General features: G+C 36.1%; 1 protein-coding gene across 1 annotated transcript in view; it reads right to left on the bottom strand.

The window, feature by feature from the left end:
* Positions 1-24,335, bottom strand: part of LOC143692237 (uncharacterized) — a 102,141-nt gene that overhangs the window by 28,971 nt on the left and 48,835 nt on the right. The window contains exon 2 of the mRNA XM_077172072.1: positions 17,580-17,695. Coding sequence (XP_077028187.1) covers positions 17,626-17,695 — 70 coding nt within the window. The 3' untranslated portion in view covers positions 17,580-17,625. The remainder of the gene's footprint in view (positions 1-17,579; positions 17,696-24,335) is intronic.

Below are 24,335 nucleotides of genomic sequence, written 5' to 3'. Positions count from 1 at the left end.
AAAAACCAAAAACTACCTTTCTTTCATCATTTTCTTAGTTTTGTGGACTGCTCTGTACCAGGAAAGCACTCAGCAATCTAATTACTTAACACTGAAAAATGACATTTCAGGGAAATATTGCTTTAAGCTCACAGAATTGAGGTAAATATTGATTTGAGAGAATACCTTCAGTCAGGTCATCACAGTATATTCTTAAAAGTCAAAATTTTAACAATCTCTGTTTTAATTTCAACTAACTGCACTTACATATTGAGTATGTATTTGTATAGTATAGTACAAAGATAGAGTACATGGTGGGGGGTATTTTTTATATCAATGTAGATACAAATACATTTGAAATGCAGTAAAATTTGAAGCAAAAGCTGTTGATCCATGGTCTGTTAACATCTTAAGTTAAGAAGGATAACTTTCAGGTTTTACTTATGAAATATATATCTTAGGCTTTACTATTGAACAGAGGAAAAGAAGAGTAAAGAATAGTGCAGCAGAATTTGTAACAAAGCATGGAGGAAAGATGAGTGTACCAGCGTTGTAAAGACCACAAATAGTGCTGGAATTTAGATCACATTTTTGTGATTTGATGCATGTACATTTTTATACTTGTCTGGTTATTATATGGTCTTATTGGAACAGTGTATGAGCAGAGGCTGGAATGTTTTTCTTTTCTGTTCTTGATTGTGGACTTAATATCTTTAACCATTATGCTACCAGGAAGTACATTACTTCAACTCAGTTAGTAACAATTTTCTCAGATTGTTTGATGACAAACATGCCTGTCTACCATTTACACTTTCTTTAAACGAGTAAACATTTATGGCAAGTATATTGCTAGTGTAAATCAGGGAAAGCAAATCTCACCATAGCAGTTTTAAAATTTTAGCCTTCTCAAGAGAGTAAGCCTGAATCTAATATCAGTGACACACCCCTGTACTGTAACTTATTTATAATATTTGGATGTAAATTTGAAATGCTGGACTCAGTTGTTTTGATGTCAATTTAAATTACAGGAGTGGTTTCTTGCATAAGGTTAAAACAATATATGGTGCAGCTTGAATCTGAAACTCAGGGCTCTGTCTTCCTGATTCAAGGTGCCTTAGCATTTTTCCATGTGTCTCTAATGGCATTTCTTGCAGAGGCACACAAATAAATTGTCTCATATGATTTGAGGGTAGTTTCAAATATCTGATTCTAAAGCACCACTGTTTCCTTAGTGCCTTCAAAGCCACTCATAATGTTCAGACTGAAGTGAAAGTCTGGTTCATCACTGTCATAATAACAATTTTCTAGAGATTTGAAAAACGTGGACTTCTAGAGACTGTGTCTTGACATCTGTCATTCTGACAACAGAAAAATTAAAATTCCAGATATATTGTTGGTTAAGCATTTTCAGATTAGTATTTCTACTGAAATAAGGTTTTTACTGGTACAACTATGAAAGTTGAAGCATTACTTGCAATACACTGTCACATTACCACTGAAGTGGACAAAAAATGCCATGTATTGGGCATCTGACCACTGGGAATTTTACTGCGCTAGAAGCTGTAGGTGGACAGCCACTTAAGTACTTGTCTCATGGCAAATACCAGTGGTACTATACAGTCAAAAAATTTTTTATGTGCTGAGCTTTTCCCTCTTTGTATGCCAAATGGATTAAAAAAAAAAAATCCCAAGGATTGTAATTTCTTAATTTCTATTTGTAGTATAAGCTCATGCAGTTGCACCACAGAAAGGTCACAGAAATATGGATTTGGAAGATATTTTCTTTTGCAACCCATGCTACAAGCAAATTGCTTTCTCTTAATTAGCACTTATACAGTATTATGCACCACTGTCATATGAGCAACTCATCATCTCCCCCAAGTGGATCACTACTTAATATCACTGATAGAATGTTCTAGGCCCATTTTAATTTTTTTTGTTTCTTCTATGTTCTTATCTAATATGAAACTTGCATTGATGAAATTGCTACATATCAAACCCAAATAATCCAAAAATGAAAGTGAACTTATCACAAAAGAGAAAGTGTTTCATCTGCACCTTTTTTCCACGCAGCACACTTTACCTATATTCATTCTATACGTGATAGAAATTAAAAGGTAGCAAGGGTATAAACGAGGATAATTCTATATCTGAAGGTTTACTTTATAAAATTCCTTAACTTTTGCTGTGATCAAACACAAGAAGAGGCATAATGCTCCTGAAACACAGGATGTTACTTAAGAATATGAAGCAGAAATTCATACTGTAAGTGTGACTAAGTACTGGCACAGTTTTGTCACAGAGGCTATGGAGTCTCCATCCCTGGAGATACGCAAAAGCTGTCTGAATATGGCTCTGGGTGGCCCTGCTTGAGCAGGGACACTGGACCAGATGGCCTCCAGCAGTTCCTTCCATCCTCAACCATTCTCTTATCCTTTGATTCTATGAATGCCCATCCCGGTTCTCTCAGCATATAATAATATATATAATTAATTCTACAAGGACATGTCACTGTTAATAAAAAGTGACACATTTTTAACTGTATCACATTAACACATCACTCCTCTGTTAGTGTGTCTTTCTCTAACAGTTACCAAAACAATTATGTCAGCATACCTTTCTGATATTCCTTCTTTACATCTGCCAGTTTTCTTTGGCTTGGAAATTGTTGGTAGGATCTGCTGTAGCATATTATCTTCATTACTCTTCAGAATATTTTTCTAGCTGTTCTCAGAGGAAACCAATATGTGCATCTTTTTCATTGCATGAGACACGAGACTGGGAAGGCAGAAGAAGACTACACATAAGATAGTAATTGAGACATAAGATAGGCATTAACCATGTAGTACCCCTCTGTAATTAGCAGGGATATGGACAAAACTTTCAAGTGTAAGGATTACACAGTTTACAGCACCAGGCCTTATCTTCCAAGTAAAGATTTTGCAGTGATTAGGAACTTCTAACGACATCTTAGATGTATAGGCAAACATGTTCTCTGTATAGGTCTAAAATGGTGTTTAACTGTAAGTGTTGTTGTCATGTGACAACAACACAGGAAAATTTTAGCCTGAGATTTAGCAGAACTTTTGAAATTTTAATCCTGTAAAATAATGGCAAAGAGGAAGCAAAATGTTGGAGTAGCTGCTAGCTATTTTTGAAATAGACAAAGATTAATAGGTGGTATACAGAAACTGTAAGAGTGTTGCAGCCAAAGCCTGTTGAAGTACTTGTAGAAAAAATAATTTTTCAGTTTTAGATTAGACTAGATTGTTGGCTCTGTATGTTCTGGTAAAAAAATTCAATGTCCCTTACTAGTTCTAAAATTGAAGTACCTCTCACACACTTACAAGAGAACCTTAAAGGCGTAAGCTGAAAGTGGGCCTTAAAGACTGCAGATAATCTTCTCTACCTCACTCTATGTATTACATTTTTTCCAAAGTGGCAATCTAGTGCTTTTTCTATGGTTTCATATTCATAGGTAATTTGCTCTTGAAGAGAGGACTTGGAATAGAAAATAGCAAATTGGAGCAGCAGAACTCACTTTGCTCTGCTGTAAATGATCATGTAAGGCAACAAAGACTTAAAACATTGAATACTACTGAAAAAAAGAAAGGAATATAGTCCTGATTTTTGTGTATGACAAGTGGAAACAAAGTATTATGTAAATAAAACCTTGCTTCCCTAATCTATGAAAGGTAAGCGAATTACATTTGCTTCTTCAAGTTACTAAAAAGCTTTTTCATCTCTGGAAGACAAGGAATTCCCAGTTCAATTTTAGAGACTTTTTCTTAAAAGCTTTTTGTTTCACTGCAGTTAGGTAATGTAAGTGATCAGGTGAAAGTTTTCCTTTTGCTTTTTCTTGAGGCGAAGACACTATTTTCTCAATGGGTACAACAGGATACAGACAGAAAAGAGAGGGTTTAGTGGATTTATATCTTAAATGGAGGTAGCCTTGTGCATCTCCTGGTACTGAAGATTACCATCAGTTTTGCAAGAATAATAGATATAACAGATGGAGAGCCAGAAAGAAAAATCTGTGTTTAGATTTGGATATCTGGCTTAATAAAGTATCTCATGGAAATGGATATCTCTACATGGTATTACAGATATGGCAGGAGATGGAAAAGTGACAAAGGCTTTGCATTCCTTACAGCAAGTCCAGGAGTCTCTTGAATGCCCATATTTATTCAGTTATTAGTTAGACAAAGATCAATCCCTTCACTAAGAGAAAATACCAAAATTCGTTATTTGCATTCACACTGCCGAGATGACTGGTTCATTTTTCTGAGGCCCTATCCTTACCAGGACCTGTCTCCAAATTCTGTTCACCAGAGCACAAGGCTTTCTTCCCTCTCAGTGTAGCAAAGAATATTTGCTCAATTAAAATATGTAGTTCCAGAGACAGCCAAAAATGAGCAAATTTTTGGACAAGTGCAGCCCTGTTTTGAAGCAAAATGCATGGATTTCTGGGGATTACCAGTTATTCAATGGTATACTAGGAAACACTCATACAATACAGTACATTATTTTTTAAAATCCCTAGTTTTTCATCAAAACACTGCTGATTAAAAAAAAGGAAGACAACCCATATTAGTATCACAGATTTTAAACCATGGTTTTTCAAATATTTTTGAAAAAGAAGTACTGTTCTAGCATTACTCAGTTAAAAGTAATATGGTTTTTCTTTTTAGAGTCTGTTTTTAAAGGTAAAAAGTATAGTAGAGGTGGTTTTTGAGTTATAGGAAAATGCATGTATTGTACTTGAATATCTGTATATAGACTTTGCTCCGGGATGGGGGGGGTGTCTCAGTTGTCCTTGATGGGCTGCATCTGCGATGTCCTTAATTGAGCTGCAGCTGTGACCAATGAAGATAACTAAACTAAAAAGGGGTGGGTTAGCCAGTCAGGGAGAGCCTTAGAGGAGCCCTGAACTGAGAGAGAACAACATGTAGAAGGAGGAGTTTGTGCTGTGAAGATCTGCAGCCATAAGAATGTGCTGAGGAGGTACGGACTTTAGAAATCTGATAGCAACAGTATGGGACTCTAGAAATAGAACAACAACAAAAAAGAAGGCAGCACATCATTTGCTTTTAAACAGACAGAAAAAACACTCCAAAATATTATCCTATAGTCTGTATTCACAACCAAATGAAGGTAAAAATCAAACTCATAGTTTTGGGGGATTTTTTTCTTTTCCACTTATAAAGTCAGGCCATCTGTCAGACATATAAAATGGAATATTTCCATGAGCTGTTTACTTCTATAAAGGGTAGTCTCCATAGCATTCAGAATTGTTTAAAGGTCAGAATGACATGGTTGCTGTGGTCAGAAAAGAAACAATGACACTTCTATGAGGAACAGATTGACTCTTCAGGTTAAATCTTCCTTTGGGGAAAACTTATGTATTTGGTTTATACCAGGTTATATTGATTTACATCACTATTAGTTTCTCTCCATATTCAAACTATATCAACTTCTTTTACTGATAAAACCAAATGTACTTTGTACACCACAAATTATGTGAGTGATGCTGAAAATTATTAAAAATTTCATCATTGACCTACTTTTCTTAACAAGATAAGACTAACACATCTTGAATTTATTTTCTGAGCAGAGAAAAAGGAGAAAAGGGTCAGACTTTTCTGCAGCTGAAACAGTAGTTGTTACATCAACATAATAGGACAGGGATTTCTGAATGGGGTTTAAACTACCTTGTTTATTGAGTAGTGTTGTGATTATTTTCAAACTGTGACAGATGTAATTAGAATATTCCTGCTACAGAAGACAGTTTTTTCATTAATTTGACTATATGCATGTGCATACATAGAAGTATGTGAGTAAGCTACAGTACCACCTGTATTGCATCAAACACAGAGGAGAAATGTGCAAGTAGAAATAATCAAGAAAGGTGCTGAGAAGTTTATATAGCATCAATATTAATAATATTTTTTAATTCTGTATCTAGAAAATATTTGTGTATGACAAGTAGAAATGAAATATTATGTAGAAGCTTAAAAATTAGTTTTTTCTGGAATCAATATGCAACCATAACAGCTTTATCATGAAAACATATATTAATATATTCCTAACTTCATTTGATATTCATGTTTTTTCCTTACTTTTTTTTATTAGGAAACATTCTTCCATCATCTAAAAGAAAATATACCTGCAGATAAACAGACAACTTTTCACTATGAAAAATTAAATCAATCTTCTATTCTTTAATTTAAAATCAGTAACAACAATTCAGCAGATAGTGGAGTTGTGCCATGATAAAACAAATGTTGCACAAATGTTGTTTCACTATCTTACAAGAGGGAAAATTTAAATGCCAATGTGGAAGCAGTTTTGATAAGAGATGCATCTTAATGCAAGCAGAAGCTTGCACTATTCTCTCATGTTGTGGATGGTCTTTCTTGGGAGGAAATATACTTTTATGTCTTTTTAAGACCTTAAATATTTACAAGAATTTCTGCCACAGTGGAATTGATCTCCTCAAGATATTTACCCCTCAAGAATTGAGTCAAACTTAGGTTTGTTTTTTTTTATCATTGTTAATCAGGAGCTGTAGCTGGACAGTTAGGTTGGGTTTACTAGGTTTATAATTAAGCAATTGCAGTGTGAATGTTGTATTCTTGGCTCATATTTTTTTTCAAGGACAAGAGAAGACGTCTTAAGATGAATGGGCTGTCCGGATGAGAGCCACCTGGAGTGAAGTCGAGATTGAGCAGTAATTGGGGCAGAGGTAATTCCAGCAGTGGGAGATCATGACCACCATTTCAGTGACTACCCACTCCAGACAGACCCCAGAGTCAGATGAAGGGAAGAACTATGCCAGAGGACTAATTAACATGAGAAGTGAGAGATATAAGGAGCAAATAGGGGGTTGAGTACTAACTGATGAAAAAGTTGTGGAAACTGTGACCAATAAATACTGATGCCTTTGTTTGTTAAAATGTATAAACAGTGTAAAGTTTAGATGATCAGGGAGTCAGGCTTTTGTGTGCTACCACCCAGCTCCCTCCTTTGTGCATTCTAGGATAAAACACAGAAATATCTCACCTGGGCATGTGAGGTGCTACTGCACCAGGTAACAGGCCCCTATTCAGGACAACAGCTGGGTTCCTTTGAATTATGATGAAATGCAGGTCCACACTTCCAAAGTAATTTGATTGATCCAAACTCTAAAACAAGGAATGTTCTCAGTGACAAAAATAATCTGAAAGATTCCCATGAATGCAGCTCAGATCATTTGCCTCTGAGAAAACTTAGAAGACTGATTTTGCTAAGCTGTTCAACTGTAGCTTTGGAGAAAACACTTCTCTCTGTTCCACTGCTGTTCTTCTTGTAATATTTCTAGTAAATTTTTTTTCCCCACTCAAGATGGTCATAAAAGCCTGCTTTTTGTACTGCTCATTTTGTGGAGATAGAAAGGTTTTGTGCATAGGAAATATATATCGACAAAGCTTTTCTTCAGAAAACACGTAATATGATGAGTTGTTTGTAATAGGCTCCAGCGGTCTGGAAGCAGTATGACTCGAGTATCCAAAATGACAGTCTCCTGAAATGTTTCATTCAGTTATAGACAGGGAAGAAAAAACAGAAGCATAACAGATTCCAAAAAGATATTTAAAATCTCAAATTTTGGAAGATGAAATACATTTGCCTCACTTTTTCACTCTTACTGTTTTACAAGCTGTCATGGCTTGACACTGAACCAACACCAGGCAGCCATGGAAATCACTTACTCACCCTCTCCTGCCACAATTGGGCAGAGGAGAGAAAAACTTTAAATGAAAGCTTCATGAGTTGTGATAAGGACTGGGAGAAAACACTCCAAGGGAAAAACAGGCTCTCTTAGAGGTACAAAATGAGTTTATTACTAAAAAAAAAAAAAAAAATCAGAGGAGGATAATGAGAAGTAAAATAAGCCCTCAAAAACAACTTTTCTTCCCCCAACCCCTCCCTCCTTCCCCTGAACGGCGCAGGGAGACAGGGCATGGAGCTTTGGTCAGTTTGCTGCTTGAGGTCTTCCACTGCTCAGGGAAAGGAGTCCTTTCATTGCTACACCATGGGGTCTTTCCCACAGGAAGAAGTTTTCTGTGAACTTCTCCAGCATGGCTCCAATCTCACAAGCAGCAGTCCTCCCAAAACTACTGCAATGTTGGTCACTCTTCCACAGGGTGCAGTCCATCAAGGACAGGCTGCTCCACCCTGGGGCCAGGGCCCCTCTCTCCACAGGTCTCCCACTGGATCACAGCCTCCCCCAGGCATCCACCTGCTCTAGCATGGGCACCTCCATGGGGTGCAGGTGGATCTCTGCATTCCCTGTGAATCCCCATGGGCTGCAGGGGCACAGCTGCTTCACCATGGGCTGCACCACGGCCTGCAGGGGAATCTCGGTGCCAGGAGAACATCCTGCCTCTCCTTCACTGACCCTGGTGTCTCCATGTCGCTTCCCTCACATGTTCTCATCTCTTTGTCTTCTCCAAATGGAAAAAATATCCGTGTGTGCCCCACTTTGTGTTCTTGATTTTCTTCTTAAATCTGTTATCACAGAGGCATTAACAACCTCTCTAGCTGGCTCATTCTTGTCCAGCAGCACGTCCATCTTCAGAGCCATCAGGGACTGGCTCTGCTGGACATGGTGGAAGCTTCCAGCAGCTTCTCACAGAAACTAGTGCCCCTCGCTGCTGTCCACTACTAAAACCAGGCTGCGTAAAAGAACACACAAGCTTTACTACACTTCTTTGTTTTGGATTTAGTTGGTGCAGTGCAGCCCTCAGATTTGGAATGTATTTTTGAATCCCTATATACGGGAGTGTAGTTTTTATAACCTCCTGTTGTCAACAGCCCATACTTATAGCACACTGAAAATGGCAAAATACCAATAATGTATTGTATAGTGTGTCCACTTATCATCTAAAATCATACCTAATATTAGCCAGATTTCTGTTTAAATAATCACCCATGCCTGTGCACCTCGTTCATCCTTGTTGAACTAAACACATATGAATCTTGAAGTTCTGCCAGTTAAAGCACTATTTTATTTCCACCATGTCTGGAGTTTTGGTTTTGGTTTTTGATTGGCTGGTTGGTGGGGGAGGGGGAGTGTTTATGTCACAATAACAGTTGTTTTGTGAAAACATTTAAAGAGATACTTGTATTTTATTTTAAATGAATACTAAATGTAAACAAATCTTTCTCTTAGGATTCCATATGCCTGCAGAAGGAAAGCTTTTCTTTTTATTGGCTACTATACTTGCTGGAGTTTCATTACATTTTACAATTAAGTGTTATTTCACTGGATTATTTGGAGAAACAGCATATAGTAGGAAACAAAGAGCTTTCTAGATCAGTAGAAAAATTCATTTATTCAGCTCTTAATATCTGACAATAGCAATCAGTTTTTACACTCTCATGGAAATGAATCACAAAGCATGCTTTTTTAAGAAGCTGCTATGTGTATCTGTAATGCTGTATCTGCTATTCCGAACAGGGCATTTATTGACTATTGAAACTAATACATTTTATACATAAAACACACATAAAATTACTGTGTCTGCACTCCCAATGATGTCCATGGGCAGCAGTAGCACCTCATTCCCTCCATTTTCTGTAGATGAATGGATGTTTTTAGTTGTTTTCACTTTTTTTTTTACTATGTACTCATTCTCAAATTGTTTTAGTCAACATAATATTGGTAATTTTTAAGCTCATCTTCTTTGAAATTCTATATAATTTTTTTTTCTAATCTGTCAGGAGTTTTTACTGTATCATTCTGGGATATGTTGAGAAGATGATATTGTCCTCTTGCTGATTTTATTTTTAATCATTAAGTCCTACCTCCAGATAAAGTTGCTTTAGGACTTTAGAAATTAAACAGTTTTGGTTTGTGAAATAAACAGCAATCAGGTGTTGTGAGGCCAAAAGTAAAAGATTATACAATGAATTGTTAATACATGCAGTGCTGATAAATTTGAAATTGCCTAGTAGGATATTTCAAGAACTGAATAAGTGGATTTTTCTCAGAACACTGTAGCAGAAGGACAGAAGTTATAAACATTACTGCCATATCAATTCCTTCCATCCCTCGAATAGTCTTTACCACTTCATTAACAGGTCTAGTGATTAGAAAATAGAGTGCTGAAGGAAAACTAGATTTCAAGTAACAGTTTCAAAGTTAAAGTTTCAAGCATGAGTTTCATATTATTACTTCTGATGTTTACCTAAGTTGGAAATATGGAAAATTTGTTCTCATTTCATTAGAAAAAATGCAAAAATATTAGCTATATTTTATAGTACAACTTTAGGTTGGTTATATTAGATCAAGGCACAAAACAAAAAGCATAAGCGGTAAGCACCAGGAGACAAAACACAAAAAATATTACAACCAGGCACAGACCTAATATTTAAATAAATAGCTTGGACAATCAAGCAAATTACAAGATATAATTAGAAGACTAGAAAAGATGAGCTACCAAGAAAGACTCATCTATGAATAATGTTGGTTTTGAAATTTTGTTACACTCTGTTGGTAAATCTGGTCTGAAAATGTTATGTTTAATTTTAGCAAATGAGTGTTTTCAAACTTTCTAGTGCTCTTTAGCAGCTCAAGGAGATTTTTTCCAGATGATTCTTGGTTTAACAACAAATGTGAACTTCAAAACATAAACCTTATTTATTTTCAAAAATATTTGATAGACCTTATTTTTGAAAATTTATTTGCCTACCATTTACTTAACATTTAAATACTTCCATTTCTAGGGTAAGATAGGACAGAGTAGAAATAGTTTGTGGCAGAAATTTAACTGCTAACAAAACAATTTTTTTTACGTCTTCAAATGGCTTTCTGAGGGAAAATTAATCTCATGCTGTATGTTTAGGTCTGTTTCTTACACCACAAATTGTGGCATAAGAAGCAATCATAGTACCAAAGGTAGCTTTCAAGGTCCTAGTGACTCAGAAGCACCTATTTTGGCTCACTTGCTTTACAGTTCTTGGCAATTAATGTCTCAGTGGATGCCAGAGGGCCTCCCATGCCTTTTCCCTTCCAGCTTGTCACAGCAATGAAAATAGTTTGGTCTTCAGCCACATACACATACCCTCCCTTGCAATTTTCTCTGATGGGCAATATAATTTATCCTAAGAATGCCAGGTGGGACTTGTCCAAAGATAAGTGGTCTTCCATTACAATTAGATTTATTTGCCAATGCATATATAATGCAAGCAGTTCTAAAGGGCAATGATATTAGATATGTTCTGCTAGATATGTACTGGTTTACAATCTTCACCCTTGCAGAATGCACAATATAAAGCAACAAAGGACCTATGGAGCTACTGTAGGATTTTGTCTCCCTATGTGACCAGATCTTAGCTAGGCTTCCATCTAGAAGCTGCTTATATTTTGTTCTGTTTGCCCAGTCTCTGGAAGTAAAAGCATATCCTTTTGCAGGCCAATGTAACAAAGTCAATCCCAATAATCACAGCTCACACATCTGTGGTATGAGAGCATTCAGACAGCTCTTCCTGCAATTCCCACCTTGTGTTCTTATCTTAGGACAAATCACATTGCCCATCAGTGGAACTCAAAGGACAGAGGGTGTGCATTGGAGGGGAGAACTCATACAAAGGACCTGCTACCATTACCATTACCAGTAGTCTATAGCCACTTTCAAGGCCTTTGATAGACATTGTTAGCTTAGTGATTGATTGTAGACAAACGCTCAAAAAAGTGAGCAAATATGGCACTTCAGAATCATGGAATATCATACACAACAGTGCAGTTTATAGCATGTATACATGCTTCTGACCATGGTGTGGATTATTCTAATCAAAATTACCTGGCTTGTGACCAAGGAGAAGAAACCATTCTCTATAGATTATATATTGCTAGCTTTTTGCTACTTAATTTGATTAAATTTTTTTTTGCAAGATCTAATTATTTCTTGATGTATGAATGAAGATCTCTTCAGCAATGGATAGAAGTATACAAATGAGTACAAGGCTCATAACAGAGAGGATGTTTTCATTTGATTGATAATTTCTTTGTATATTTTTGTAAAGTGAGATGTAATTTGAATGAAAATAATTGAGAGAGAATGCTAAATATATATACAAGGTTGAATTATTAACCCTTTCACTGAAAAATACAGATTTTTCTCTTTCACATTTGAGTAAACACATGTATTTTTATAAAGGGGAAGGCAATTGGCAAAGAACTTTTGACTCTTGTTTGTCTTTAAGTAATTGATAATTACTGGGATGGTTTCCAAAAATATTCCATCTTACCATTAAGTTTATTTCTCATTGGCCAGCTAAATAAATTGGAACACATGTAATTTTTTAATGGAGTATTCATTCATACATTTTCCATTTATTCCTGCTCTTCAGAGATTTAATCCCAACACTAGAGTGACATAGAAAAAACCAGAAAACCTTGTCAATATGAAAGCAGGCTAATAAACAAAACATCACATAATAATGAAAAGTATTTTGATTGTAGATGAAAAGATGACACAAGACATGACCATTCTCATTTATTATAAAAACCCTTTAAGATGGTAGCTCACTAACAACCTATATTTTTGGCCTTTGTGTCAAAGACCTGGGATGACATTTTAAATAAAAAGAAAAGTAACATTAATTAATCAAATATAAATAAAATTTCCTGAGTGTGAATGTCATATTTTAGGATAAAAATTTTTAAGTGAACCAAAACTTAAGCTTCAAGTACCTCATTTATACAACTTACATGACTGCATCTTCTCATCTTCTTTGCATAGTAAAACATATGATTGATTCTTCAAATTGATCTTCAATCCTCCATATGCTATATTAGACCCTATCTTTTATAATTTTGGGTAAAAGTTATTAGAGATATGTTGTCTATTCCTTTTGGTATTTGCATTTCAATCCTAACAATTTGTCTAATCTTTTCCCAACTTTTTGACATTAGGTTTTCTCCCTTCATAGAGTCCAGTCCAAAAATTTTCAAGTTCGTTATTCACTGTAAAAACAAACCAATTATTTTCTCTTTAATACAATTCCATATTTCAGTAAGTGCTACATCATTCTAACTTTGTGGAATTTGGTGAATAACAATTATGTCTTCACTGCTTTTGTGATTTTGTTAATATTTTTTTTCATGACTTCTTGGTGGGATTGCACTTGTTTCCAGGCAAACTGATGAATTACTGAGAAGCCTGTTAGAGATAAACTGAAGAATATTATTGGCAACTAGTGAGATATCCTATACTTATGCAAATGTAATTGCTCCAGGTAATACATATTTTCTACCTCAACACTAGTTAAAGAGGAAAATTAGCAGTCATTATTGCTGAAGGTGACAAAGGATCATAGAATCTTCGAGTATCCTCAGGTTGAAGAGACCTACAAGGGTCACAGAAATTCAAATCCTGTCCCTGCACAGGACATCACCATGTGCCCAAGAGCATCATCCAAATGAACAAAGATCTTCATTGAGACTCACTTTAAAGCAAAGCAGGAAACACCGAAAAGAAGATGGGTCCTGTCTGCTTCACTGTTGCATTTGATTTCAAACCTCCATGTAGAAAAGACATGAAAGAGAATAGTCGTATTTAGCAGAAAAGAGAAGGGGTTCTCTGTTTTTCCATGTTCAGCAAAACTAGTATGGTTAATAGTGATTCTTCCATCTTTAGTGACATGATTTTTATACACATTTGTCATACTGTGGTGCTGAGCATCCATTCAATCCTGAAAAGTGCTTCATACTTCAAACCTATTTATATCCCTGTAGGCATCAGTTACATTCATAGTTTCAATTCTTTGATGTGAGTATAATTTCTGCTGCAAATGTCCTTGGAGCTTTTTTAAATAATGCCACCAAAATAACATGGAAACATATCTTGGGTTCTGGTACTCCCCACTAAAATCTGTTGAACCATCAGTGAAAAAGCTTCCTCCACGGTTGCTTCTATTAAGAAATTATCATATATGAAGTACAATGAGGGTGGTGATAGAAAAGACAAAGATGTAAAAACTATGCAATCTATGGGTATCTTGCCTCCTTGTTATCAATTAGCAGACATTTCAGATTCAGCGTCTGGCCACTGGCTGAACATTTGTTATAAGTGTCAATACCTAAAGAAAACCCCCCAAAACTTTATTTCCAAGAAAAGGCAATGAATGTCTGGGAAATTATGTGTTTCATAAGTATGTTTTCCAGTCTTTTAATCAAATTATTTTTATTACTTCACGGTTTTCACTTTCTTTCATGTACTATTTTGTATATATACAACAAAACAGTTGGTTTGGTGGTGAAAATGAGTTTGTCCTCTCACTCAAGTGGTTGTTAATATGCAAATGACAGAGGAGATAACAGGTACAATGATTGTATGAATGAAATTCAAACACATATATTTGAAGTTTTATTTTTATCTCTATGAAAAGCACAGGTAGTCATGCAGTGAATTTTTGCCCAATTTTGCAAGCATGTTGGACAAACACAGAGAGGGAAGTAATTTTTATGATTATTGCTGGAAGTCGCCCCAGGTTGGGGTATATAATTTATGGAATAAAAGTACACAATGATCACCAGGATTTTAGTATACAGTCATTTTCTTTGGTCCTTCATAAAAAAATGATTCACAGAACCATAATCACTCATCCACAAGGCATCATGTTCTGTCACTCCACAGGTTTGTGATTTTAAATACTTTCTAAAATGTAAATATGTTGCTCACAGAGTTCAAGCTCTGTGCCCTCGGTATGTAGATTAAATCCTTAAATCCTGTAGATAAGTAGGTAGAAACATATGCAGTTTAAAAACTCCAGTGATTAAATTGTAATATAAATTGCAACAAAACACAATTTTAAATGGAATCATCTTGCTTTTTGACTGCTTAGAGTCAGCTATAGCAGGATTTCTGACAAGATAATTTTTTTCTCATCTTTGGATTATGTAAAATGTCTTTTTACTGCCTGAATTTAGATAATCTGTTTTGTCATTTTACCTGGAGAAATTTTGCTTTCTTAGATGACCAAAAATTCTTAACTGTTGGAGTGTTCAGATAATATTTCTTTGAAAGAAAGAGCTTTAAAGCTTTTTTTATTTGTTTATGTTTGGAAGACTCCAAAATGAAATTCTTGCTAGATCATTAATTCCCACTGAGAATTCTTATTCAGAGGACCTTTTTATTTTAAAGGATCTTTCATCAAATTGAATTGCATCCCAAGTGTAAAGTGCACTTGCATAACTGAAGTGCTAGACTCATAGCTTAAAATAAATGCTTCATTTTTTTTCTCAATTTATAATGTGTGTACTTTACCATTTCCTAAACACAGCTAAGCAATATTCTGTTGATACCATATTTGTTCTGCCATTAAGCTTATTGTCAAATATTTGTAAAGAGACACTTGGAAGTAATGAGATTTCATTATTAAAGCTCTATTTTTTAAATTTTTTTTTTGTGCTGAGAGGTATCGGTACATGCAAACCTGAAAATGCCTATTTATGTATGAGGTAATTATATTCATGTCAGCAGTCCCATTGAGTTAATGAGATTATTAACAAGAGAAAAGTTGGTCCTATTTTGGTGTTTTCAGAATTAAACCATGTATTCTGTTTCTATGTTTTTAAAATCTTAGAAGCTGTTTAAGCAGCTCTTTTCCCCATAGATTTGCTCAATCCTAATTGTTAGACCTATATGCTACTGAGTAGTGATATCCAAGTCCTTTAAGCTGCTTTAAAGATCTAAGCCTAATATACTTGATAGATGCCTATGCTAATGTCATCACTTTCCCTGGTCTCTGTGCGGATTTTCATAAGCATTGCTAATCATTATGACAGAACAATATGATTTCTTTTTTAATCTCAAAAGTTCTTAGCCTCTCTGATATGTGGTCCAACATTGTAAAACATAAAACCCCCCCACGATTATCTCCCTTCTTTCACAAAGGGTGTTTCCTGTATGTGAATGATTTATTTTCTGAGGCTGCTGCTGACAGAAGTGGGATTTTGTGGCTCCTGCGGTGATCCAATATGGTTTCATTTATTCCCTTATTTTTTAAGGAGGCCTTCAATTTCCAAACTAGTCTGAAAAGTCATTTTCCTTTTGTTGTCCGGATTCATAAAATAGACCTTAATTATGAATTCAAGGTGAAATTACTTTGAAATGAATTTGCAAATTGGATATAATAACCAACATTCTTCTATTACTGCACTGAGGAACATCTAGGCTTCAAATACCCACAGGATCCCTAAAGTGATGCTTTCATTACTGGTGATAAAATAGTGGGCCTTTTCCCCATGCAGAAATTTCACACATTATTGCAAGCTTATATGACCAATAAGAGAATCATGTCTCACAAAGATACATTAGCTTCTGTTCCTTAATGCTTTAAAGATCAATGTTGGTTGCTGTCTTATTTACTACTTACATATTGACACTTTGGTATTTTATGTCATCTTGCCCTCTGACAGAACAGAGCTCTTTTCCCATTTTCCTTTCACCAGAAAGGTCTCCCAAGCCTTTTTTCTAAAGAAAAGTTTCAAAAATAACAATCAATAATGAACAAGATCCTGCTTATGAGTCACTTGAAGAAACTCAACCCATAATCTTTCATGGGAACTGATGGGCTATGTCTAAGGGTGCACAGAGAGTGTCTTTGAGAGGCTGCACTGGGTTATCTTTGAAAGATCATGGAGATTCTAGGCAATCTGCAACAACTGCAGAAAGGGAAATGTCACACCAGTATTCAAAAAAGTCCAAAAGGATCATGCTGGTAAGTGCAGACTAGTCAGCTTCACATGGACACAAAATGGAGCAGGTCCTCTTGGACCACATTTCTGAGCACATTAATAACCAGAATTTGATGAGAAAGTCAGTGTGGGCTGCTGAGGGTGTGCCATGAATGACCTTGTGATAAAATGGCAGAATTTGGGAATGAAACAGGTAGATATAATCTGTCTCTATTAGCTTGGGATGTCATGTTGTAGGTGTGTGGACAAAAAGAAGAGATGAAATTAGCTGGATCATTGTAGTAGTTACTGGTTCGTGTTTCGTGTAGGGGGTAGTTGCAGGTGATGTTCCTCGAGGGTTTGTCCTGAAGTATATGCTGTTTAAAACACTGAAAGGGCTGAATAGGCTGAAAGAGTATACTCTCACCAAGTTAATTTATAACTTCAACCCAGGAGCACCACTTAACACACACTAGAAGGAAAGATGGTCATTCAGAGGAATCTGACAGAAAAAAATGAACAGACCAAAAGGAAGTCCATCAAATTCACTAAGGACAGATGCAAAATCCTGCACTTAAGATGGAATAATCATGACTCCTGGTATGATACAGACATGGGGCTCATCAGCCAGGAAGCAGCTCTACAACTCTGCAGTAACAAAATATCAGCCAGCAGTGTTTCTGGATGACAACTAAGACTATGTTTTTCTTGGGCTGTATGAACAACACACTCAGGAAATTATTATACCCCTTTGCTCAGGATTTTTAGTCCCTACACAGTTAGCAAATTCAGTTTACAGTATCCCAGCACGTCAATGATGCTTGCAATTTATAGGAGCTCAGGGATGGTCACTGGACAATGGGACTGGAGCACTCACCCTATGAGGAGATGCTATGGGGCCAGGACTTGGAGCAGAGACATCTTCAGAGCACCTGACAGTAATCCAGTGCCTCTGGGGAAGGGATCAAGGGGCTGAAACCTTCACAGAGGTGCCTGCAGGCAAGAAGAGAGACAGAAGAGATAAATAAAAATGGGGAAGACCCAAATGGACATATGGAAAAATTCAATTTAAATATAATGAAGTTTGAAGGAGGTTGCCAAGAGGGATAGTAGACTGCTTAAGTATTTCCAGGAAGGGATGCACCCTGGTACCCTGAGTACCTTGATCTGAAATTTCTGTGCTGACCTTTATTCAAGCAAGAGGTTTTATCAAAGACAGACTCTAATTTTCTGATTAAATAATTTTTTAGGGTAAAGAGGGAGAAAGCAGGTCACTGTTAGTGAAAAAATAGTATAACAGAACATGACATTGTGGGTTAGTGTTGGCTGATTTATTGATATATAATCAGCACACCATAAAATAGAATAGTGTACATTGGTAGGGATTTCTGGAGTTCAAAGTTCAATCCTCAGCTCAAAGTACAACTAGATTAGGTTGTTCAGGTTATTATTGAGCAATAAAATTGACTGAGACAAGACAGCAAATATGTATTTTAAACTATGAAAACTGTACCCCCATCTACTTATGCTAAATAATAATTAACAAATAACAGTTTTGACTGCAGATTATGACAGTAAGTCATCATGGCCCAGTTTTTGTTTTGAGAACCATCCTTTGTGGTCATAATGTGTCTGCATAGAATGCACAAAAATCAATTCATAGCTTGGCCTTTGCCATATATCAGACACAGCTTATTAAATGGTCAAACACATACAGGGCTAAAGTAAAACTCATCTTTGAAGGATACCTTTCATTTCTGCTCAGGAAAGAAATGGCCTTAAGAGACTAGAAAAAGAAAGATCTAGTCTAGGAAAGCCGGACACATGGAAAGCTCTTCCATGAAGAGCTACATTAAAAAAGTGAATACTTCCTAGAGAAATCTGCAAGAAGTCATGTTGTCAAGGTTATGCAAGAAAATGTTCTCAAGATCAATATTTCTTCTATGAAATTCAATGCACGTTTATAGTGCACAGTAAAAAATTTTAACTGTAGTTACGAACTAGTGTCTTTATGGTGTTTAGCACGCCTTCTGAGCTAGTTTCTATATATTTAACTCTATGCTGCATTGCATATTTTAAATTTAGCCTCACTTAGAATTGATCTACTGAGATTAGACTAGTTTACCTGCCTACCTTCCATCTCTGCCTTTTAGTCTTCTCTTATCCTGAAATATCTACAAGGGGTTACTTGAGACAGCACTATGCAGCACTACAGGAACCGATTGCTTGGGGTGTTTTAGAAACAATGTATGAAAGATTTCCCCAAAGGCTGCGGTTTTTCAGTTTAAAGCCTGGAAGAATAAAACCGTTGCTGTGAAGCGACGAGGACTGAATGAAAAGACACTCTAGAAGTGTCAGCCTCACTTGAAACAATTTCTTATTCCCACTCAGCAATTAAATTTTTCAGCTGCATGTGTCTGGAAATTGCAGCATTATCCTACTGTCTGATTTATCAATTATGAGGGAAACAGAGAAATTAGGATGATTATAAAACTTGAGCTGGTTTTTTTGCTTGTTTTTTTTTTTAATTTGGAGGTCTGAATCTCACTAGTACCATTTAAATCCTTTTCTGTTACCTAATTTTGTATGTAATCTGAGGAACACAAGCAAACAAACAAACAACAAAAAACTCATGGGAAAATACCTCCAAACTAAAATGAAATTATCAGAAGTGGGTATTTTGCAGAGTTTCCTTGAAGGGTAAAAGTCTGAAGTGCTCTGTGTGATTAAGTAGGAAAAGATAAAACATTCCTGCAATTTATTTCTTCAACTTCGTGCCTACTTCTGATCAGGGCCTTATTTTCTCAAAATATTAAAGATGCACACCAAGTTAATTTTGGATGCACACCAAGTTAATTTTTCCCTATAGATGCATCAATTTCTAAGTGGTCATTTACATCTTTGCCAAATATTAATAATTATATGTTAAAAAATAGGGCAGATTACATCACTCTAGAAATTTCTAATGAAAGCAAGTTTTTCTAATTCTCCTACAACAAAAGCAATTTTAAAAAAATCACCTGTTCCTGAAGATTGATGTAAAGTACAAATTGACTATTTTGCCTTTCCTTAACATCTCTCCAAGCTAAGCTTAACAAAAAACTAAGGAGTTGAAGTCCAAGTTTAATGTAAACAATATCTTCTCTGAACTTCTATAAAAAATTAGTAACACTGCCAAATTTTTGCTTATAATTTTGCCAATAATTGACAATTTATGCCAAATTTATCGATGGGGTATGGTGATAGGCCCAAACCAATACTGATTATCAGCCTGGTTTACACTGATGGTAGCATGAAGGTTGAGGGAGAAAAAGAAGGTCACAGTGTGAGTAAGAAAAGAAGAAAAGAAATAGCGGTAGAGGTCTGGGGAGTAAGCTTTCCTGGGAAGGAAGGTATAAAAGAAAAAGTGTGAAGATAGGACAATAAAGCAGTATTTTCAGAAGTGTGACAAGTCTGTAGGATCTTTGAGGTCCATTTAATTGATTTAAGAGAACTTCAAAAGGTTTTTGAACAGGTTTTGTTGTCATTTCTTATGACTTCAAGACTTACAGGTCTAATTAGTGTAGTCTAGTGTGTGGTCTAATTAGGTTAGTGTGCTTTTCGAAGTTATGTTTAACTGTAGGTCAGGCAATAGATTATCAGGATTTAAAATCTCCTACAAGTGCTTCAAAGTCTACAGGTACCATGATTTTTGTCCTTTTTTCAGGAGTGACAAAAGAATCATGTCTCACATTTATTTCACTTCAGAGAATTCTTTGGAATTTCAAAAATTTGTCTTAAATACTGGAGTGAAAATTATGTGTTACAGTGAACATATTTCGTTTTATCAAGCTTTCTTTAAGAAAAAAAGTTTGTGCAGAGTTCTAATATCACAATCCTAAGTGTTGTGGATCACCACAAAAATCTGAAATTTGCCCTTCACATTTTCATTGGCAAGAAATTTGCAGCAAGTTATCCCTTTTTTAAAGTCTCTGGATGTGTTGGGGGGAGAGTAGATGTGCATTTAACCTCCAAAATTATTGTCTCTATTGTTACTAGCTATAAGGCAGGAGAAGCCTGCCTTAAAAAAAAAACAAGCAAAAATTAAAACTGTATAGTCTCCATGACCTGGTAAGGGGAGGTCTGACAGGAAGGAAAAGATGCCATTGGCCTAATTAATTACCTCTGGTGTGTTTGGCAAGAATTTCCTTCTTTTCCTTTTGGAGCAGCTGTGCCACTGCCCAAAGGTAAAAGTAGCATACACACACACAAAGGAACCACCAAAGTTCCTTTAGCAGCCATGTGGTACGACTAACAGGCTCCTGTTTCTTCAGCCTTTCCTCTGTGTTCACTAAAAATGCTGGCCCTGCTGAGCTGCTTAGTCTGCTCTCCTGCTGCCATTTACTTCCAGCACTCTGCTCACCACTGTAACAGCAATTTCAAGACTGTGGTACTTCTGCTGTGGTTTTCTTTGCTTCCTGAACAGGACAGAGAAAGAAGCTCATTAAGATTGCCATGCAATGCATCAGAAGGCAAAAAGCACTTACTCATATCTCTTTGTACTTTTGTAAGGGATGAGAACTCCTAGAAGTGAAGAATCTAAATAAAGTTTATATTGCTGGAAAATTGCAGTCCAGCTTTCTCTTCCTTTTTCTTCCCTCACAATGAGATCAGGTGAACTTCTCCACTTTCATACATGCAATAATATATTGAACGTAGAAAGAAAAATGTCCTATTTAGAAGAATTTAGAATTTGAATGAAAATAAGTCTGCCATCATTGTGTCATCCATCATCTATGTGCCCTTGGCAATTTTGTTTAGTCATATGTCAAAACTAAGTGAACCAGAAGCAAACTGAGCTTAACAAATATTAAACTGGAATGAGAATGAAAAAACGAAATAAAGGAAAAAACCCAAACAAACAGCGCAATCTAAGAAGCTCAGAAAAAAACTTGTGCCAGTCTTCTTTTTCCACAATAAATTGTTCTTGTGTCACTCTACTGTTTCTAATCTGATTGTTTTTCTACTCACTTCTTTTAAGTCTGCTTGCTGTTGAAATATTCTGAAAATGTCTAGATCATAGCACCATCCCTGGTTTCACTTTAGTAGTTAACATTGGAGATTTTAGATACAATGAAATTACCCACAACAAGAATCAATACTAAAGATGAGCTTTCAGGAAGTTATCATGTGTAATTAAAGGTTAGATCAACTAAAATGTTGCTTCTCCCTCACTCTGCAAGTGTACATGGGAAGGGTGAGAAAAGTGCCTTTTTCCTAGGCACCTTTTTTTTATTTTCAGCATTCCTAAATTTCTTGTGGAGAGGAAATTGAAAAGGGAAATCTCTGAATCACCATTTTGTCTAATAGTTCTAGATTTCCAGAGCATTTTTCTTTCTTGTTTCTCTGATCTTGAAATCAGATCACCAGAGCTGTCTAGTCATACGTGATCTTAAGGGTAATCATCCCTTCATGGAAAATTTCATGCACTCCTCTTGATATTCCCTCTTTGCTGCTGCCTCCAGCTGTTAATATCAATTCTGTTTTGTTGAGGAAAGCCATTACAATCTCTTCTGGTACTAACGTCAGAATCTCACAATTGTCTCTAATCCCAGATTGGTCCTTGTTTACAAGTGAGACCCTTCAGTCTCTGTCATAGCGCAAGAGAAAATCCTCATTGGGAGAGAAAAAATGCCTGCCCTAACCTTTCCTGATGGAGAGTGACCTATTTGTCAAGGTATAGCTAGGCTGTCAGGTAGGGCTGACACCCTGTACTGCAATGACCTGAAAAGAGGAGCAGCCTTCCAACTCTGGAGACATCATAGCTCTGGTTAACTGCAGTGTGTGTAGATTACAGTGCTCTTGAGCTGTCTTCTCTTTGTGGCCTTTAATAAATAAGCAGGGTATCTTGACGATTAAGACTCTTCTGAGAAGGCTTGTTTGGAAAATGCAGACATTTCACTCTGGCTTTTCTGTGACAGTCAATTGGTGTTTGTTGCTAAAATGCTGGATTTTACACAGAGCTTTAGACCAGTGATGATGGCAGTAGGTGGGAATTCAATGAGTAGAATGAAAGGCAGTCATGTTGAAATGTTTCACTAAGTCCTCATACCTTTAGTGTAACATCTGATTTCATGTCAGTGTGTGTGCATTTCTGTCCCAAGGACGTTCAGAGGTCCTTTTTCATGTTATTATTGATATTCCACTTCACTGACACCTTATGCATTCTTTTGTTGGTGAATGAACAAAATAAATATCTGAGTTAAGAAGAGTCCTTAAAAGCAGTGACTGAGAAATTCAAGAATTTTCATGAAAAATGCCAGAAGTGCAACAGGTGTGAAATCTCTTCCAGCCAAAGCAATAGAGGATTGAGAATCTTGTTTTAGCCCTTGTTTTAGCTCCTCTGCCAGAGAACCCATAGCAATCTGAATACACCAAGGATTTCTGTAGGCCCAAGGGAAAAAGATGTTTTGTAGCTTCCCACCTATACCATTCTTATTTCAAATTCTTTAGTTTAAAGGCTGACATTTGCCGCATGTCTGTATGCTGCTTAGAACAATTGGATACTGGTCTACATTTACCTGTAGACATTCACAACATTTCAAGTATTTCTACTTTTTTATTATTATTTTAATGGCATGAATTTCCTTAAGGGAATTTATATTGTTCTAGTTTGTCTTTCCTATTATGGCTCTTTCTTAATCCCCTTGAGTTTCACTCCCATAAGTAGAATATTCAAAGCCACAAATAATTACACTTAATAATGATGTCCTCTTCTGCCTATTGTTTTCATGTTTGTTCACTTATTTATTTATTTAATTAATTTAAGACTGTGTGATTTTGTCAAAGAAACTATTAGCTAGAAGTTCATGTCTGTTAGCAGGAGATACTAACATCTACACTCCTCTGTAATAAAGAAAAACAACTTATCTGTGTTAACTGTTTCCTAGTGACTTTTATGTTAGTAGCTCACAGAACTCTGGAGCCTGCAAGTAAATAGATTCACATATTGTTGTGTCAGGTTACAAGATTCTCACTTTTCTCTGCCTGAAGATGGGAAATAGGAAATAGGAAATGATAATTTGGTCAATGAGCCTTAAAACATATGTGGACTTTGCACAGCAATTACCTTTCTCTCCAAATATACAAGGAAAGTATTCCCTGTAATGATAATACATTCTCTGTGAAGTGATGTATGGTTTTCGTGGAGATCTTTAAGCAGCAGCACACCTGCTTTGCCTCTGGAGCACCAGATGGGACTGAGCTCAGGATCAGTAGATGACTCAAGAGTTTCTGGTGTGATACTTCCAGCTGCTGGTTCACACAAATCTGAAGGAAGGGGAGAGGCATTTGCTGAGATTAGTCCCTTGTGACAGATCATACAAGGTAAATTGCCCATGCATGGTCTGGCATGCTTTTAAGGTTTAGAGAGTGAATATATAGAATTCAGAACAGCCTAACAGTAAAATAAAAAAGAATAATGCCTGAAATGCAAAAGCTGAAATCTCCTCCAGAGGTGTTAGGAGCGTTTCTGTATCCTACAGATGCCGTGTTTCAGATGAATAAACACAAAGGCTATAAACAAGGCCTTAGGGATTGTTCTTGTACTTCTAGCTGGTCTGGTTTTAACCGAGTGCCTGACATGAGACAACCT

Source organism: Agelaius phoeniceus, chromosome Z (genome assembly GCF_051311805.1).
Source record: "Agelaius phoeniceus isolate bAgePho1 chromosome Z, bAgePho1.hap1, whole genome shotgun sequence".
NCBI lineage: Eukaryota > Metazoa > Chordata > Aves > Passeriformes > Icteridae > Agelaius > Agelaius phoeniceus.
The sequence above is the reverse complement of the archived record's forward strand: the minus strand, read 5'-3'. Positions and strand labels throughout refer to the sequence as shown.